This window comes from Cyprinus carpio, chromosome A24, assembly GCF_018340385.1.
Source record: "Cyprinus carpio isolate SPL01 chromosome A24, ASM1834038v1, whole genome shotgun sequence".
Taxonomy (NCBI): domain Eukaryota; kingdom Metazoa; phylum Chordata; class Actinopteri; order Cypriniformes; family Cyprinidae; genus Cyprinus; species Cyprinus carpio.
The window spans coordinates 13,236,682-13,256,895 of NC_056595.1; the positions used below are offsets into that span (position 1 = coordinate 13,236,682).

A 20,214-nucleotide genomic window follows, 5' to 3' on the forward strand; every position below is an offset into this window, starting at 1 on the left:
AGCAGCTCTAAATCGGTGTCATGTTTATCTGGCCCTGGAATCTCACAGGGATGATTGTTTGAAGCACAGATGGCGGGGAAAGCATTGTGCCTTCCTCTAGACACCAGCTACTGTTGCTCAAATGGCTCTCCTCGCCACATCTCTCACAGTCCTTCATATATCTCATCCAATTAATTCCACAAGCTTATAACCTTCCAGACATGTACATCTCATCTTGTTGTTTCTTATTTGATTTACTGTCTGATTGGGAAAAAAAGGGGTGGGGTCTGTTATAGAATAAGAATTTCTGACCTGCAACCATTCCCGGTTTTTCTGTCTGCTCTGGTGGGAACATCAGTGGATGTAGGCTACAAATAAGTCAGCGCAGAGGGGGATGTGAACAGCACCTCAAACGCATCCACATGCCCTGAAGAGACAGCAGTCCCCAACTGGCCAGAGGTTGATGTCTCGATGTCAGGCAGCCCTGACTAATTTGTTCCAGAGGAGTGGTAGAATGGAAAAAAACTTGAGTTATTGAGATACAATAACTCTACTGGTTAATTAGAGTGTATTTGAACAGTCAAGCCGGCTTCTGGAGTCTGGAGGGGGCTTGTTTCAGATGGAGGGGTGCAGGAGTTTTGTAATTATAGTCATTTTCACTAATTCACATATTATGTTGAAGGTCATTGGGATCCTCTAGTTCGGCTTTCAGTGGGATAAGAAACAATTATAAAAAAATTTGCATGCTACATTTTTGCATTTTCAGAAGAATTGTGAGTGCCGTTTTCACAGGCAACACTCACAATACTATGCTGAATCTAGTCAGACAACTTTCCCAGTATATATTTAAATAATAATAATAATGTTTATACGCATTATATATATATATATATATATATATCATTTTAATTATATATATATATATATATACATATACATATATACATATATATATATATATATATATATATATATACATATATACATATATATATACATATATACATATATACATATATATATATATATATAATTTTATTTTTATATACATATATATATATAGACTGTATTTTTTACTATACCTATGGTATTTAACAGTACGAAAAAATATTGATATAAACTAGATTTAAAGTTTAAAATTTTATAGTGTTTTTCAAATGTGTTTGAAACGTGTGCTGTTTTGTTTTGTCTTGTCTTATCACTTAGAAAATCACAAACAGACCTTTTATTTAGTTAGTATCACAGATGGTGTTTCATGAGTTATGTGTCAAATTTCGAGTGGAAAATATAAAAATTAAGAGGAATAGCAAGCACCATTAATTAGAGTTCAATGATAAGACTGTGTAATCTGAGGACAGCCCAAATCTTTTGATTAAATATTTGATTTTTTCACATTATATATTTCTCTACCTTAGGGTTTATAATGCAGTGTTAGCGATTGGCTACTTGGTTGTCAGTGGATGTACTTTCCGGATCAGTTTCTGGATTTTGCTTTCAGCTGCCCTAAGGTTATTATATTATTAGACGAGTCTGTCTTAATAACCGGTCGGGTTTCTTAATGCTTTATATAATCAATTCTGTCTAATTACCATCTCGCACATTCCTCATATTCTGCCTAGAAAATTGTGCCTAACAAGTTCTAAGAAGCTGGCACATACTGTAGAGATTCTCCTATCATTTTCATGTGATTCTCTGAGGGAACTGGAAAGCCTCATACTGTATGTTTCATTTGTTTAAATGTGAGTGAGTACAGAAAGTGGGGTTTTATGTGTGGGTTAACGTGACACCCCCTGTTTTTGCTGATGATGAGAGATTGTACACACCACAGCAGTTCAGAAAGACTATGGTGTCACTAGTTCATTACTTATATTGTAGGTCTGAGCATATTATGGGGTGGCAAAGACAAAGCAACCAACATTGCTGGAATGATACACGGACCACTCCCCCTATAAAAGTGGAAATGAGCTGAACGAAATGTTATTACAATGAGAAGATTTACTGAGCTGTTGAGTAACACACAAGCCATTGGTCACTGAGACTAGTGAGACTAGGTTGAACTAGGTTGCTTCATTTACTTGTCATAATGGGACACCAAGTGCTCAACTCAAACCGCTGAAAGGAGAACACTCTGTGTTAATATAAGTTTTGATTCTGTCAAATAGTGTTACTTGGTTTATCATGGTGAGGATAATTCTGGCAGTGTATTTACAGGAAAAGTACACTTCCAAATTAAAATGTTGTCATTTGCCCTTATATCATACCAAAAATTTAGTCTGAATTTTCTAATATTTCAAATGGTGTAAACAGGAGTCTGGATGAGGAGAGGTGTGAAGTAAGCTTGATTAGGGTTAGATTGAGTGAGAAGAGAACAGACGGTTCATTCTAACACCTCTCTGGTTTTGAGAGAGCCCAAAGGAGCTGGTGTGAGTGAATGTAGTTTTTTGCCGTGCTTTGAGAGCTCATCACTGCAACTTTTTGAAACCTTTCAATTCTGTGTACCAGCTATTTCAAACGTAACCCTCTGTGTTCTTGTTATTGATCTATCTGTGCAATTATCATCAATGTGAGGCTTTTTTGACTACAGAGATCTGTTGTTAAAGCTAACACAGTGTACCAGGTAATCTAGATGTCACTGATTTCACAGCTGGGATGGGTGCATTGAAATTTCGAAATATTATTTCGAAAGAAGTGTCCATTTCCTTTGTGAAAATCATGTTCCCTGTGTGTTAGAAGTAATAGATTTCCAATGGGTGTAAAAGTCTGTGTTTCCTTCTTTTCTTCTCTCTCTTAGATCTACTTGCGTATCCTAGACTACGAGATGCAGAACTCCAATGAGTGTAAACGTAATTTTGTGGCGGTGTACGATGGCAGCAGCTCGGTGGAAGACCTGAGGAATAAATTCTGCAGCACGGTGGCCAACGACATCATGCTGGTGTCCGCGCTGGGCGTGGTCCGCATGTGGGCCGACGAGGGCAGCCGAAAGAGCCGCTTCCGGATACTCTTCACTACCTTCCAAGAGCGTAAGTCATAACACACAGCTCTCCTATCTAACCCTCACGTGTGTTTACAATGTATTTATTATTTTGTTAGTCATTCAGTCAAAAGTACAAAGGCAGCGCTGTGATATACAGCATTAAGGTAACATAAAATATAACGTGATGAGATTTTGCCCTCAGCTAAATCTATTTGCTCTGAAACAATTAATAGATTAATGAGACCAAAGACTGCCCTTTAGAATTACCCAAAATGAATTATATTTCATGTTTAACCACTATACAGACATCAGAGCCTGTGGCAAATTCCAGAAGATCTGGCCAAGGTGAGGCTGCTCTCGGCGGGTTCATGAGTGCTGAACAGCCACTTTGGGTGTCACTCGCTGTGAGAAATACGGGAAGCCGAGTGATACAAAGGGTGGAAGGGCATTCCTGTAGCAATACCAGTACAATATCTCACGGTTCTCAACCAATCAGATTTGAGAACCAAAACGAACTGTTGAATAAACTGTTGTATATTGGTTTTAGGTTGAAATAAGACATAGACATTTCTTGACAATTTTCATGAAGCCCATCTCACCTCACAGCACGGTTGGGTTTACACCCTTGTGTACATGTTTGTACAAAATCTGACAACCACTGACATCTTACACTTCAGCACTCATTCCCTATTTTATGAACACTCACTTATTAAACACACTCTTTCACTCTCATTTTCACCAGCACATTCATACCTGACAGAACGCTAAACCGAGCAGGACCTGGAAAATGAAAACAGCTCATCCATGTGTCCATTAAAGGTACACGGGCCATCTATTTAGCTGGTCACATTCTCCCAGTGATTTGAGCCACAATCACACTATTGTTTTTGTATAAATTTTGAAATTATAAATATTCTAATTAGAAGTTTTTACTGTTTTTTGTGGTTTATGAGCTTTATGAGTTGCACAGCCATGTTGTTCATCAACAGAAATTGAAGTTTGAAGGGATAGTGACATGAGGGTGAGTAAATAATGACAGAATTTCCATTTTTTAACTATTCCTTTAATCTTTTTGAAAAATGTATTTTTTATCATATTTAGTGAACATATTTATTGAAAGAATTTAGTAAATCATATTTAGTTAGGTCAAGTTTTGGTTGACTAAAAGTCTGGGAATTTTAGTCTAGTTTTAGTCAATTAAAACATTTTAGTGATGCTTCGTAATGGTTAAACAGATAATCACAATAATTTTGCGCTAAATTAAAGTAACAACAAAAAATACTTTGTATGGCACAGAGGTTACGTAAGTGCATTTGTTCAGCAACCTCAATCGCAAACAGTAGGTAAGATCTATGTGTGGATTTATTACAGTTCGTCGCGGAAAGTGTTTGATGGCAGATTTAGTAGCAACAAACAGCGCAAACGACTATATATGGAACAGCCTGTGTATGTTTGTCGATGTTTTCAGATCATCAACGTTTTTTAGTATTTTTTTTATATCACTGTATTTCTGAAGGAAACTGGCTGTCTTCAGAAAATTTTGGATGTTTTTTTATTTTATTTTTGTTTGTTATTTCTTGTAGAGCAGCGTTTGTGAGCGGAGCGCTGCTTTGAGTACAGCCGTTACTGGGGAAACCTCGATCTCTACCACTCCAACAGTGCCTCGTGCTGGCAGAGAAAGAATTTGCATATATATATGACGCCACTGGACTATGCTGCCCTGCAAAAGACCTTAACCCGCTAGAATGTGAAACTGAGGAAAATTACTTTTAAGTTTTTTACTTCTCCAGCCAAATTAATTATAAGTAGGACCAGGGTGCGATTTGCCGGGGGGGGTGGGGGTATTTCCCCCCCTCTGGTCTATGCATCCCTGCCTCTGCTGAATTACTTTTATTCCCGGTGGGGATAAAAACATCCCACAAACCCGCTCTGACGTTCCGATCTGATTCGCGATACACGCTTTGAAATCCCGATCTGAATCAAATGATTCATGATACACTATCCGATTGGAGCACTTCGAAACAGTGAATCATTTTGCGATGCAATGATTTAACTGATATTCTGAGTTTCAAAAAGCTCTGTTGTGTTCTTTGCTCGCTTTCTCTATATAATTTATTGTTTGAATAACCATGGACATTAAATCATTACAATTAATAGGCCTAACATAGGCTTACAATGTTTTTATTAAACTGAGATCACACTAAATACAGTTTCCGTCATCTTAAAAACATTTCATAAAAATGTTCTAAATTTTTACCCATATTTTGAAGTTAATGTACTCTGCCTTTGCATTGTCGGCAAAACATGAGAAGTCACACCAAGGCAAAAGGCAGTAACTTCCACATTTTCAATATTTGGTTGCTGATCATCATTTATCATCATCATGATCATCATCATAATCATTTACAAAATCGTTATAGTAACACCTGTATAAAATTTAGTGATCATAGGCTGTCTCATACAGTATATTGCATATAGTAATGTGACTGTATTAAGGTTTTTTTGTTTTGTTTTTTTGACCGTAACAAGCTGACTAAGTTAGACATGTGAGTGGATAACGTGGATACCAATTCATTTGCTATGCTCAGTTACGTAAAAGAATGCTAGACATAGCATATTGCTTTTATATTGACTTGAATAAAATAGCCTAACCTAAAAGAACAACTTGTGGATTACACCAGCAAGCAGGAATAATGCTCAGAAAGCATGTGGATTAAACATCTCTGATGACGTTCATCGATATGGATTGATTTTATCGGGTTACAAGAAAAAGTAGGATATGGATTTAATTGTGAACTGTTAGTAGGCTACTGATTTTATGATTGATCATGCTAGCTACGGCATTTAAGTCCACACGCGTCCCAACAAGAAGTGACAGCCTGGTGAATAATCTGCATTACAAAAAGAAAAAAAAAGAAAAAATAATTAAAGGTTATTCACGATTAGTCTACGTATTTCTGACAAGGTATCTTGTCTTAACAGTGCTTTGTTATATGGAACTGTTTGGTAGATCGCAATCTATCTAATTCGTTTGTCTACACCGTAAGTAAAATGTGGCAGACTTTAATGGACAGTAAAACAAAGGCAGAACACCGTATAACTCCAAACCGGCACCATAACTTCATATTGGCTAAACAAAGGCAGGATGCCATAACTCAATTTGAGTGTTCCAAACAAGTAATTTGTGCACAAAAGTTTATTAACTAAACACTAATACAAAACTAATCTAAACAAACAAACATCTCATCTCATCTTCTCAGAATTTAAATGAACCCCCTGATCTGGTCATCAGTGATCTTTAAAGTGTGAGGGGGTCACACCCTCAGGATTAGAGTAAGCCAATGAGGAATGGTACCTTTGGAGGGAAATTTTATGGCTCTTTGTCTTCAAGCATGGTATTTTGCATATGTCACTGGATTGGGTGTTGATGCAAAACTATTAAAGATTCTTAGAACACTAATATGTTGCATAGGTATCAACATATAATATACACTCTCATTTATGATCATGATAATATGAATTCAAAAATGCCAAACATGGAATGGGTGAGGTTATATTAACTAGTGATCTATCATAATACAACAGTATAACATACAAAAATGATGCACACAGTTTTCTGGGGATGTGCATGATCATTTACAGAATTTTTTTTCTTTTGTTTTTTTTTTTTTTTTATTTAAATAATTATTTTGGTATATTGGTGTTTGTCTGTTTTAGAGGGAATTGAGTAGGAGGGAGATTCTCTCTACATACTTTAAAGTCGTAAAGTTTATCTGGTCTAGCTGAAATGGTTTGGTTACCATGGTAACCAGGTGCCGGGGGGATGTTCACAGACGTCTCTGCACCCAGTCTGGTTGTTGGGTGAGAGGGTCTGTTGGATTATTTGTTAAAGATAATGAATAACTGAGTGTGTCTGATTTGTCCAGAAGCTACAATATCTTCTTTTGTGCTCAACCAAAGAAAGAAACTCATACAGGTTTGGAACAACATGAGGGTGAGGAAATGATGACCGAATTTTCATTTTTACATGAACTAATGTATCCCTTTAAGAGAGAAGCTCTTGTAAGGGGATTTAAACTCTGCACATATGGCAACCCCATTAAAACTTGTGTTGGTCTATAGTATGTCTCCTCTTTTTGTTATGGAAAATATAGAAAAATTTTATCAGAGTGAGCGTTTATTGATGTCAGTGTTGACATCATCTTTGTCTTGTTTTAGTCATGTAAAAAAATAAAAAAATTGTTAACAAAATTAACATTGTTTCAAAATGAGACACATAAACTATTTGTTATTAAATTAGAACAGGAACATTTGTTGCATACCTTTCCATGTCGAATATAAAGATCACTTCCCCTGTTTCCTCTGCTAAATAGCCTTTAGACGAGACCACAGATGCACAGAATTACAAGATTATTAATTTAAGGGATGAGCTGTTTCTGCAGGGACGGAGCAGATTCTAGGAAGCATGGGGGCTGTGGTGGTACACCGCCACCCGGGCGCCTTTGATTGGGTGGTCTTGCACAGTCGGGGCAGCACTAGCAGAGTCAGACACTATAAAACGTAATGAGGGAGGAGAGACAGTCAAAAGAAGGAATGTGAAGGATGGATGCTCTTAAAGAGGATGAAGTATTGTGAGAAAGGAGGAACAGGAGTGGAACAATAAAGATTGAGTGTCTGGCTATAAGAGGAAGTACTGAGAGAGTGATAGAGAGAGAGAGAGAGAGAGAGAGAGAGAGAGAGAGAGAGAGAGAGAGAGAGAGAGAGAGAGAGAAAGGATATAGGGTGATAAATTGGGGGGGTTAATGTTTGACTTGTAGCCCACTCATCAATAACGCTCATCATTTAATACATGTCAAATATATAGCTTTCTTTATTTCAATGCAGTCATCATGTTTGAGGGTCCTTGGTTTCGAAAAGTTTGAAAACCCCTGGCGTCAGGAATAGTAAATGAGCAAATTTGTGCCCAATTCCAGACTACAGCATAGCAGCACAGCTTCCACTTGCTCTGATTGATTGCTGGGCTTTAATGGACATTAGTGTGCGTTTAAAGAGAGAGACGGATATCCTGAAGCATGCGGGAGAAGAATGGTTGAGGGAGTGAGTCTGTGGTTTGGTGCTGAAGCCCTTGAGGGTGCAGAAAACACAAAATGCTCTTTTTGAGACAGAAAGAAGCAGCTGCGCGCCTGCGTCAGTCTCGTGAATGGCGATAGGTGGATTTGTGTAGGAGCCCAGTGTCCTTTGTGCAGCCCTATCCAGTGAATAAACACAGGATGTGCGGTTGCCCGGGTAACACCCCTGCATAACTTGTTCAGGCACTTACTTATGCACCCCCCCCCCACTCACTCCCTCACTCCATTTCTCCCTCTGGTTTGCTTGACTCAGCAGCTGAATGGGGGAAGCCACCATCCTCTGAAAAGGGTTTTGCCCAATAGCTTTAAATAAATCAAACTGTACGTGTTCGCTCTACTACAGAAGCATATTATGTTTTTATATTAATGATTAAATGGATTCAAATCAAAATTCATTCACACACTGCAAAAACAAGCAAACAAAAATGTGCTTACTTTTTTTGTCTTGTTTTCCATTACAAATATATAAAATACTCAAATCAAGTTACATTTTTTAGAAGGAAAATTACTTAATTACTTTGAAATTTAAATATATAGAAATTAAACGAGTTTATGCTTAAAATAAGAAAAAAAAACGTATCTTATTCTTCCTAATTAAAAAAATAAATAAAAAATTTAATCAAAGGCCAAACAAGATTATGTTTCTAGTTACAGATATACTATATATATTTTGAATATAAGTATAAATATAAGTTTATCTGTAAAATAGTTGTCATTGGGGTAAGAAATTCAGGAAAAATAAGATTTCTTTTATTGTTTTAAGCATAAGCTAACTTCATTTTTATACATTTGAAATTTTAAACAAGGCCTGACTTTTACATTGTTTTACTTCTTAAAGGGGTCATATGACGTTGTGAAAAAAAGAACATTATTTTGTGTATTTGGTGTAATGAAATGTGTTTATTGGTTCAAAAACACATTATTTTCCACATACTGTACATTATTGTTTCTCCTCTATGCCCTGCCTTTCTGAAATGCGTCGATTTATACAAAGCTCATAATTCTGAAAAGCGAGGTGTATTGGTCAGCTATCCACTGCGTTGTGATTGGCCGAATTCCTCAAGCGTGTGATGGAAATGTTACGCCCTTCACCATACTGTGATGCCGTGTGTCCCGGCTCGACGAGACAAAAAATGCCGTGTGTCCCGGCTCGACGAGGTAATAACTTTTATAAAGAATATCTCTTTGGGTTTGAGACTTTACTCTTTGTAACTTTAGGGATCTTATCTATTCACGAACAGCATGTAACACTCCAAAGAGAAAGAAAAACTTGAAATCGCATTACATGACCCCTTTAAGTAAATGCATCTTGATTTAAGAATGTGTAGATATTTGTACTGGAAAACAAGACAAAAAGTATTAAATAAAACATTTTGCTGTGCATTTCGTGTCAAATGGCTATTTTTCGTGATGTGGTTTGTCCAGATTTTTACATAAATTAATTAAACCAAAAAGTATTTTAATCTTTTAATTTCTGGACTTTTATTTTTAGAAAGTGATGTTTTTTTTGTTTTGTTTTTTTTCTTGTAAAAATGGTTAAATGCACTGGTTACTGGCTACTTTCACAGTAATATTCTTGCATTAAGGTTTCATTTTGTTCATTGGTTTGTTTGTTTGTTTGTTTTTTTTTTTTTTTTTTTTTTTTTGGTTAACTAAAATAGCTAGCATGAACTAACAATGAACATAACATCTTTCTTAATCTGACTAATATAAATTTTAACATTTACTAAAATTTTTTAAATCAAAAGTTTTATCTGTTTTCATTAGCAATATCAACATTCACAAATATTAATAAATGCTGTAAAAAATATATATATATTGCTAAATGGTAGTTAAAATTTGCTCATGCCTTAACCAAGATTGACAAATGAGACCTTATTGTAAAGTGTTTCTCAAGGTCTCAAGAAATTAATATATATGGAGGTTGAATCAACTTTAAATAAAGTCCAGTCTAGTTTAGTGACTTACTTAGGAGAAGTACAGGCCTGCAGCGCTTCCTTGTGGTGGAAAGTGAAACTGAATCAGAATATGAAGTCCAGAGTCCTGAGGACAGCACTTTTTGAATGATGACTCATCCTAATTTACGTTATTTCTCACTTGGGAACAGTTTGGGAATAAGGTCATTAATAAATCCGCAAGGTACATCCATTCAACCTTGAAGCTGTGTTATTTTAAGTTTTTTTTTTTTTTTTTTACAAACTGGATGACCTATGTCCTCTACAGACCGCAAAATAACTTGTCCTCTACAGACTGCAAAATAAGCATGGCAAGTGAGGCATGCGAGGTGATTGAGGCCGATGCTCCGCCCATTCTGAAAGTCACCTTGACTTTAATTGAGTCTGCTGATAGTGTAAATGTTACAGAGGTTCTCTTCATGAATACTTTCTCATTTCCCATTCAATGATTTCAGAGACATTTATTCTTTTTTAAGCTCAAATGAAGAGTGTTCAAACACCCACCCTAATGTATTTTTTACACGTGACACAAATATTAGATTAATCTTCTTTGATCTTGAGTGAAATTAGCACTTTTGGAAATATTATGTGTGCAGTTTGTGTCTGCTTTACATCTAGGCAATTAAGAGAAACTTGTGAAATTACCTCAGAATCTGTAATCTATTTTAAGAGATAGTTCACCCAAAAATGAAAATCTTGTCATCACTTACTAACCCTCATGTTGTTCCAAACCTGTATGAATTTGTTGATAACCAAACAGTTGCTGGTAGCCATTGACTTCCAGTATTTGTAATTTTTTTTTCTCCATACTATGGAAGTCAATGGCTACCAGTAACAGTTTGGTCACCAACATTCTTCAAAATATCTTCTTTTGTGTTCAACTCATAGAGGTTTGGAACAACATGAAGGGGAGTAAATGATGACAAAATATTCATTTTCAGGTGAACTATCCCTTTAAGGATTTTAATTCACTGTATATGCCTATGGGGTTAAACCAGAATAATATTAATAGAAATATTACAAAATATCTGCACAGTTTCTACAGACTTGTTTCCATGCATATTTGAAAAGCTGGATTAAAATTCATGTCTAGCAGAAGGCAACAGAATTTGATTTGGTTGGATTGAGTAATGGATTTCTAAATTTGAACTGCATTGATGCACAGACATAGTCAGATAGACATCCAGTGTGATTTGTGAGATTAATTGTGTTCAGAGTGCAAAATTATAGACAGCATCTTATTAACAGGAAGAAATGAAGTGTAATATGACATTAGTATTATCTGTTATCTGTTTTTCCCTCTAATCAGCTCCCTGTGAGGCAGATACTTTCTTTTGCCATAGTAACATGTGTATCAACAACACGCTGGTGTGCAACGGAGTCCAGAACTGCGTCTTCCCTTGGGACGAAAACCACTGCAAAGGTAAATTGTGCTCCTCTCAATGTTTAGAGGTTTGTATGTGGATATGTTGGCCTTCGTTTTTCTCTAAATGAAAATCAATACTTGGGGAAATGCATTGTCTTAATGTTTGTCCCTTTCACGCTTGATAGCTAGTCAACAAACTCTCACTGCTTTCACAAACATACAGCTGTTAAAAAAGACCTTGTTATAAAGCTTTCGAACCTCTGTGCTGGGGTTTATTGATTGACTTTGCATACTCTACTGTAATGTCGCTAAGAAAAATGATCTGGCCACTAGAAATCCATTTGTATATGTGAATGACTGTGGCTCAGACTGGGTTTGAATAATAGCATCAATTCTTAAATGCAGTTTGGCTATATCTGTGCTTATATTTCACATAAGCTGTCCAAGCTGAATTAAATGAATGTTGGAAATAGTGCCGGGAGCTTCTGTAGAGGATACGGGAGTGGTGTTTTAGCACAGATTGTTTTTTTACAATAATAAGTAACTAAATAAATAAAATTATTTTTTGCTCATTTATTCAGAAAATATTTCAACTAAAACTTTGAGCATCCTTGATCTTTGTCCATCATTACTGGTTTTAATTAAATGTATAACTTAATTGATATAATAAATACTTAATTTAATTTAAATATATTATTTTTGGGAGTTTATTGAAAGTTTAAGATGAAAAAACATATAAAAATGTATTTTTTAGGCTTGTCTTTGTATGTTAACTTCAGGTATTAATTAACTGTTTTTAACATGTTTTTAACACATTGACAAAGTACATTTTATTGCTATTTGCTTTTGCTTTCTAAAGATTGGTTGAAATATTAATCACATCTTTTTATTTAGCATTAATTTAAAATAGTTATTAGAATAACAGTAAAATATAAGGAAAAGTTCAAAAGAATACAAAATAAATGTTACTAAGTAATTAATGTTTTAAAAAATTAATAAATACAAAGAACGTAAAATAAATGTCAACTTTATAATACAGTACTTAATATTTTCCTCAGACCAAGATGAACAGTAAGAAATTAGAAATAAAAAAGTAAAATTACTAAATAATTAGTTTGTATAGATAGATAGATAGATAGATAGATAGATAGATAGTATTTAATGGAAACAATACATTAGATGTGTATCAGGTATCTTATAATATCTGTCAGTTTTAAATACTTAATATTTTCCCCAGACCAAGATGAACAGTATGAAATAAAAAGTAAAAAACAAAACAATACTTACAATAATATTGTAAATATTACCAAATAATTACTATTCAAAAAATAATATATACAAAGAAAATTATTTGTACAATATGTATATACAAAGATAATATTTGAAATTTGAATTTAGTTTTAGTACAGTGATATTATGAAAGCCTAATTATTTAATTATTTAATGGAAATAGCATGTATTACATATCATATAATACATGTCAGCTTTAGAATACAGTGCAGTTTATATAATATTTTTCTTAGACCAAGATAAACGGTAAGAACAAAAAATAATAATAATAATTACAATACTACAATAAATAACACTAAATAATTACAAAAAAATATATGCAGAAAATATTTCAATAATTTGTTTTGGTTTTAGTACAATAACGTCATATTTCATTTTGGAAACATATCATAAAGCCTTCATTTGTGATTTGTCTGCACCACTGAATACAAATGCTCCTCTCCGCTGAACCAAAGCCAGCACAGATGTTATACACTCACTGTGCTACATAAATGTCAAAGCTCTCCCATTAGAATGATTTACTACTTCTGCGTGCTGTTTGTAATCTCTTTGGTACAACAGTTTCAACAGAAGGTAACCTGCGATGACATTGCATGCCTGCAGGAATAATTTATTACGCTTTCTGTTGTGTTTTGCAGAAAAGCGGAAAGCCAACATCCTGGACAACCTCAACAACACCAACGGCACCATCATTGGCGTAACATGCTGCATCGTACTGATCCTACTCGTCGTATCGGTGGTCGTCCAAATCAAGCAGCCGCGAAAGAAGTACATCCTGAGGCGGGAGGACTTTGACCCCACCATGTTCCAGGAGGTGTTCCAGGAGCCACCACATTACGAGCTCTGCACTCTCCGGAGCGCGGCAGCCACCTCCGCGGACCTGGCCGAGCTGGCCGAGGACTTTGAGAACTACCACAAGCTCCGGTGCGCCTCCTCGCGCTGCGTCCACGAGCATCACTGCGGGTCCTCGCAGCTGTCCAGCAGCAAGGGCAGCCGCACCAACCTGAGCGCCCGCGAGGCGACGGCAGCCATCCTGACAGACCTCCCACCGCAGCCCATGCGGCAGCTTCCTCCCCAAGCCAACCGCAGGAACATTCTGGTAATGAGACACACCTACTCACAAGATGCCGCGGATGCCTGTGACCTGGACGATGACCTGGAGGAAGTGCCCACCACCAGCCACAGGCTGTCCAGACACGAGAAAGCAGTGCAGCGGTCAGTATCCATTGATTTTTGATTATTAAAAAATCCACTTATTGCATATTTTAGAATGATTTACTCCCACTTTTAGTTTTTTATTCCTTTTTAGCTTCTCTACTCAGCCTAACACTGATTTTTCTTTTAGCTGTTTTTTTTTTTATTCTTTTTTCTTTTGCTTTGATCTTCTCTTTCTTGTCAATAAGACAGCTGTCACAGTCAGAGTTGGATTTAAAAGAGATGCAGAAGATACTTTAAGAATATGCCTGCTGCATGTTTACAGGCCTCTATCAACAAAGCTGACATCTTAAGATTAATGTTCAGCCATAGGCATGCTGCATGAAGATGGAACTGAGGGATAAACACTTTTTTTTCAGAGGTTAATTTTCAGAGAGAATATTATATTTGAAATTATCTAAATGACTTCAGTTTTGATAATGATATATAGTGTTCAAAAGTTTGGGGTCAGTAAAAATTTTATTTTTATACTTTTTAAATAAAAAATGTAAAAAAAAAAAAAAATTATCTTACTGAAATTCTGAAATGTAAAAAAAAATAATAATAATAAATACAAAGAATTAAAGTAAAATTACTAAATTATTATTTGTTATGTCAGTGAATACATTACCATTTCAAATAAATGCTGTTCTTTAAATTGTTATATTCATCAAAGAATCCTGAAATAAAATTCATTAAAAAGCAGCAAATCAGCATATTAGAAGGAATTCTGAAGGATTATGTGATACACTGAAGACAGGAGTAATTATGCTGAAATTTCAGCTTTGTCATCACAGGAATTAATTGCATTTTAAAATATACTAAAATAGAAAAAAGTTGTTTTAAATTGTAAAATATTTCAAAATATTACTGTTTTTTTCCTGTATTTTTGATCAAATAAATGCAGCCTTGATGAGCATAAGAGACTTTTTTCATTTAAACCATTTAAAAAACTTAATGACACCAAACTTTTGAACAGTTGCAAAATAAGCATCCCCAAGAGAGAGTAAAAAAGAGTGTTTCTATTCGTCCAATTCTTGAAAATGGCTTAAAGCTTTTTGAAGTGATTTTCAGTGTAAAAAAAAAAATAAAAAATAAAAAAATTGATTATATATGCACATTTCGGGCATGTTTATATGCTCTCCTGACAGGATGCAAAAGAACTAGACCCCAAACAAATGAAATGTGCATTAAAATTCCTTTACGCAAAAATACCATGATATTTAACATAAAAGCAATAATATTCCAGGTTCTGCCTCATTGGGTCTCTAAACAAACATGAATCTGAGTACAACACAACTAGGGTGTAACAGACAATCTGAAGGTAAGACTCTTTAAACACACTTAATTCAATGTATTTAAATGTTTGTCTAGTCACTGTGAGTCAGTGTTATTTTATTTTTTTCTTGTACTATTTTATTTCTGTTTTGTCAAAACCCTTCATTGTCATTGAGATGGTCATCATTAGGACTTGTTGACCATCTTGCTTATTGGTGAGGTCCTATTATATGTTGCTTGTCATTTTAGCTTTCTTTCATTTGTTTTGTATGTTATCATCTTCAGTTCTAATATGCATGGAATCAATTTGATGATTTTTATTAAGGATATCCAAATTGAAAGGCATTTCAGATCCAGTCAAAGGCAAATTTAAGTACCCCTTACAAGATGGTAAAAAGTATGGGCAGCAGAAGAACAATACTTCCTCAAGGGCCATCTGTGCTCGTCTTACATACACTTTGCCATCATTCAACCCTAATGAAAGGAAATTGTAGTTTGTGAACAAAAATAGGAGTGCTTTTAAAAATGTTATTTACTCACCCTGACTGACTTTCTTCGGTGAAACACAAAAGGTGAATTTTTGTAGAATATTTGGGCTACCTTGTCCAAAATGATAACTAGAGCACCATTAAAGTATCATTCACCAGTGTTATTTTAGTATTATTTATATACCGTTTTAATATTTATTAATATTTTGAATTGACTCACACCTTGTGTTTTTATGTATATACATAATAATTTCGTTATATATAATTATTTTAGTTTTTTTTGTGATTTAGTCATTTTATAGTACTTATGTCAGTTAGTTGCAAATTAAGGTGACATTTCTAGATTTCATTTTAATTAAGGTTTTAGTGATTTGGTCATTTATTTATTTATTTATTTCAGTATTTATTAATATTAATGTATTATTATAGTATTTAGTCATATTTAGAATTAGCTGTGTATATATGTATGTATTTAGATTTCAAAGTTTAAAGTCATTTTCTTATTTCTACATATTGAATTTCTACATATTACTTTAGTAGTTTTAGCACTTAAACACATTTATTTCAGTTGGCTGGCAAAAAAAAGTAACATTTGCAGTTTTTGTTGAAGTTTTTACTGTTGTTTTAAGTTCTTATATTAGCTTTAGTTTGACCACACTTTTTAGGTTTACCGTTTCAATTACAATTTTAATTATTAACGATAACAACACTATCATTAGCTTTCATTATATTCTACAAAAATTCACCTTTTTGTGTTGAACAGAAGAAAGGAATTTAAAATGTCTTTGATAGCTTTAAATTTAAAAAGAAACACAAATTTGTGTAAACTTTCCAGACAGTTTACCTATGCATTTTACTTATACTGATGTGTTTTATACTTTTAAACATGACATGAAGTTTTTGTCAGTCTTAATTTTCATCTACAAAGAGCAGCATTTCTTCATATTAATGGTGATTTTGTTATGTTTGTGCTTTGCAAATGGTTTTGTGTGTGTCATACTTTGTAATGTGCAACGCTGTGTTTTTTTCTCATCTCCCATCATGCATTGTCTCCATCATGTAGACTTCTTGAAAATAGTACAATCCTGGATCAGTACGAATGGGCTCCAATGAAATATGAAAATGTCGACTGGAGATATACACCAGCATGATAATAACATGGACATTTTAAAGCGAAATTTTTCAAAAAACCCTGCAGATGTAAAGGAGGACGTGGATTCAGTAACAAAGGAAGTGACTGTGATAAAATTGCTTTAACGTGTAGTTCCTAATTAAGGCACATTGCCTTTTTTAAGGTTACTTGTTTAGGATTGCAGAACATTACATGAAAGTTTGTTCATTTATGTGAATAGATCTGAATTAGTACTTTCAGGACTGTTGTAGTGCATGCATTTTATTGCCATGTTTTGCCACCAAAATTTGTCGTTTTGTTTGTTAAAATGCTTTTATTTAAGATATTTGTGACTTTCAGCAAACACTCTTTATCCACATATTTGTCAGTCACTTTAATGTTATGATTTGTATGCATGCTTTCTTTCTCATTTTTAAAGTGAGTGACTGTGCATTTAGGTACAGCATCAAACCCAAGACAAATTTATTGTAAATAGGTTTAATTACACATACACACACACACACACACACACACACACACACACACACACACACATATATGATATAATATATATATATATATATATATATATATATATATATATATAAAACACACATATATATTTATATGTAACAAATAGACTGACACTAAGCCCTTTCCCTCCCCTAGTTTACTGCTATACTTACTAACTGCATGCTAACAATCATAATTCAATAAATCATACGATTTATAATATACCATCTATGAATAAATTAAACTATGGGAACATTCTATTACATAAACAATTTTTGAAATACTGTAAACTTTCAGATGCTGTTGTTTAGGACAAATGCTGTAAGTTAACATTTGCTACATTTTAGTAGCTCACAAACTTTGTATGTTAACGGTGTTCAAACTTTTGTAGATGATTTGTTCAACAGCTGAATCGCCAAAACAAGTTTATGAGTTTATGACATTTAATAATGACATTAGTTATTATAAATCTTATGTTTACTTTTCATGCTTTTATGTGATCCATTAACAAAATGTTATAAAACCTCAAATACAAGACATTAAAACACCTCTCTCTCTCACACACACACACGCGCACACACACACACACACACACACGCACACGCACACACGAACACAGACACAGAATATATGTCAAATGTCCCTGTTTTTCAAGCTACATTTTTAAACTAAAGTTAACATACTAATTCATGAATTGTCAGTGTTTCTGTCTTGACATTTTTGTTTTAGAATTGAAACTACATAATTAAAGTAAAATATAAATGTTTTTAATTAATGAATGAATTTACATTATGGGTGAATTTATGCTTTCTTGTTATACGTAGACAAAATATCATCTGAAGTGGAAGGCACAAAAGGTTAGTTCCAGCTTTTTACTTTTATACATTTTGATGTTATACTTTTAAATGTTTTATGTTTATTAGTTTAAAATGTAATTTTATGTGTGGCATACATTTAAAAGAAAAGTTTTTTAATAAAAATATTTTTTTGTTTTTTAAGTTGTGATTTACACAGTTCTGATAATATTTTTTTTTTTTTTTGGTTTTGATTTACACAGTTCTGAGAAAAAAGGCAGAATTGTAAAATCGAGAAGTTTATATGTTTGGATTTTTAATTTTTTATAATTCTGATAGAATTGCAAGCTTATATTATGTAATTGTGAGTTTATATTTATATCTATATGTTTTAGATCTACTGTTTAGAACAAAGAGTTTATAGCATATATATGTGAGTTATATATATATATATATACTATAGATATATATATATATATATATATATATATATATATATATATATAATATATATATAGACATTTCGTTTTTTTTTTTTTTTTTTCTTTTTTTTTCTTTTTTTTTACCAGTGGTGAAAACAAGGTTCCATGTACAGTAGGAAGCATTTACACTACAATCTAAATTAATAATTTTATAGGATGCATTAAACTGATCAGAAGTGACAGCACAGACATTTATAATGTTACAAAAGATTTAAATTTCAAATCAGTGCTGTTCTTTTAAACTTTTTATTCATCAAAAAATCCTGGAGAAAAAAAAAAAACAATCCTAAGAAATGCTTCTTAAGCACAAAATCAGCATATTAGAATGATTTCTGAAGGATCATGTGACACTGAAGACTGGAGTAATGATGCTGAAAAATTACATTTTAAAATATATTGAATATTTTATTCATATATATATATGACAAAATATTTTAATTTGTACTAACTGTGTTTATTTTTGATCAAATAAATGCAGGCTTAGTGAGCATAAGATAATTTTTTTCGTAATCATTAAAAAATCCTACCAATCTGACCACAAACTTGTGAACAGTAGTGTAAATACCAACACATTCGTTCATTTAAACCTGAATATGAATGAAATACATTTTTAGATCTGAAGTTTAATAGTCTGTTCATTTCTTTGCAGGTTGTTACATCATACCTTACACCTCTCCCGACTGACATCTTGTGGAAACAGCCTCAAAGAATTTGAAGGGGTGCGACTTTGTGACAACTTGCTACTTTGTCAATTTTTAGAATTTGATGGGGAATATCTTGACACAGACTCTTCTAAAAGTAGCTGATACTGTGAAGCTCTTGGGGAATAAAACAAATTTTCAGACACTCGGCTGAAACTGAATATACAAACTGATGTACATTTTTCATTCAGTGGAATAAGAGACATGTTTTTGTTTCCTCTGATTTGATGATTGTAATGCTCAGATTATTTTTCAATACAAACTGTAATGTCCTGAGTGGGTGCATAACGTTTTCACTTTGCGAGAAGCATAGTTCAAGACCTTTAAAATGTTCTCAAACCATACGGTGCGATACTTGAACCAACTGATAAACAGGTGTAGTCTGTAATCCTCCTTTTACAGGAGTGATTTTACTCTGACTATTGCCTACTTAGATGTCTCTGACTAACATCTCAGATGTTTAAACACAAGACTTATTCTCTTAATGTTCAACATTAAGGTCAATTACGGTCATGTCTATGCATATAATGTAAGTGTGCCGAGCAAGATTTTCAAAGAATTGGTATCAAGTTGTACAACATATCATATTATTTCCCTTCTACTTACAATTTGAGAAACCTATTAATTTGACACAACGTATTTCGTTAATATATTTGATTTACGCTGGACAGATTGTTTTAAATAAAGTGATACAAACATTCTGTTGGACTACTTTGAAAGTGATTTTCTAGTAACAAAAAAATTAGTTTTTAAAGCATGTGTTATCTGGTAAGATAGGCTGATATGTATACACTGATTAATAAAGTTATATGCCGTGGACATGGGAATTGAAACAAAATTGAGCAGATTATGGAATACAAATGTCGAATAAATCAACGATGTTCCTACAAAGCTTTGTAACTTCTGAATAATGAAAATAGCATTGTAAATATCAGAGTTGGTATGGAAAATATTAGACAG

General features: G+C 33.7%; 1 protein-coding gene across 1 annotated transcript in view; it reads left to right on the plus strand.

Annotated features, from left to right (window-relative positions):
• LOC109046919 (neuropilin and tolloid-like protein 1) overlaps window positions 1-15,211 on the plus strand; it is a 77,520-nt gene extending 62,309 nt beyond the window's left edge. The window contains exons 7-10 of the mRNA XM_042714241.1: window positions 2,771-2,999; window positions 11,347-11,460; window positions 13,332-13,908; window positions 15,137-15,211. Of these exons, the coding sequence (XP_042570175.1) occupies window positions 2,771-2,999; window positions 11,347-11,460; window positions 13,332-13,908; window positions 15,137-15,197 (981 nt within the window). The 3' untranslated portion in view covers window positions 15,198-15,211. The remainder of the gene's footprint in view (window positions 1-2,770; window positions 3,000-11,346; window positions 11,461-13,331; window positions 13,909-15,136) is intronic.
• Window positions 15,212-20,214: the final 5,003 nt, after the last annotated feature.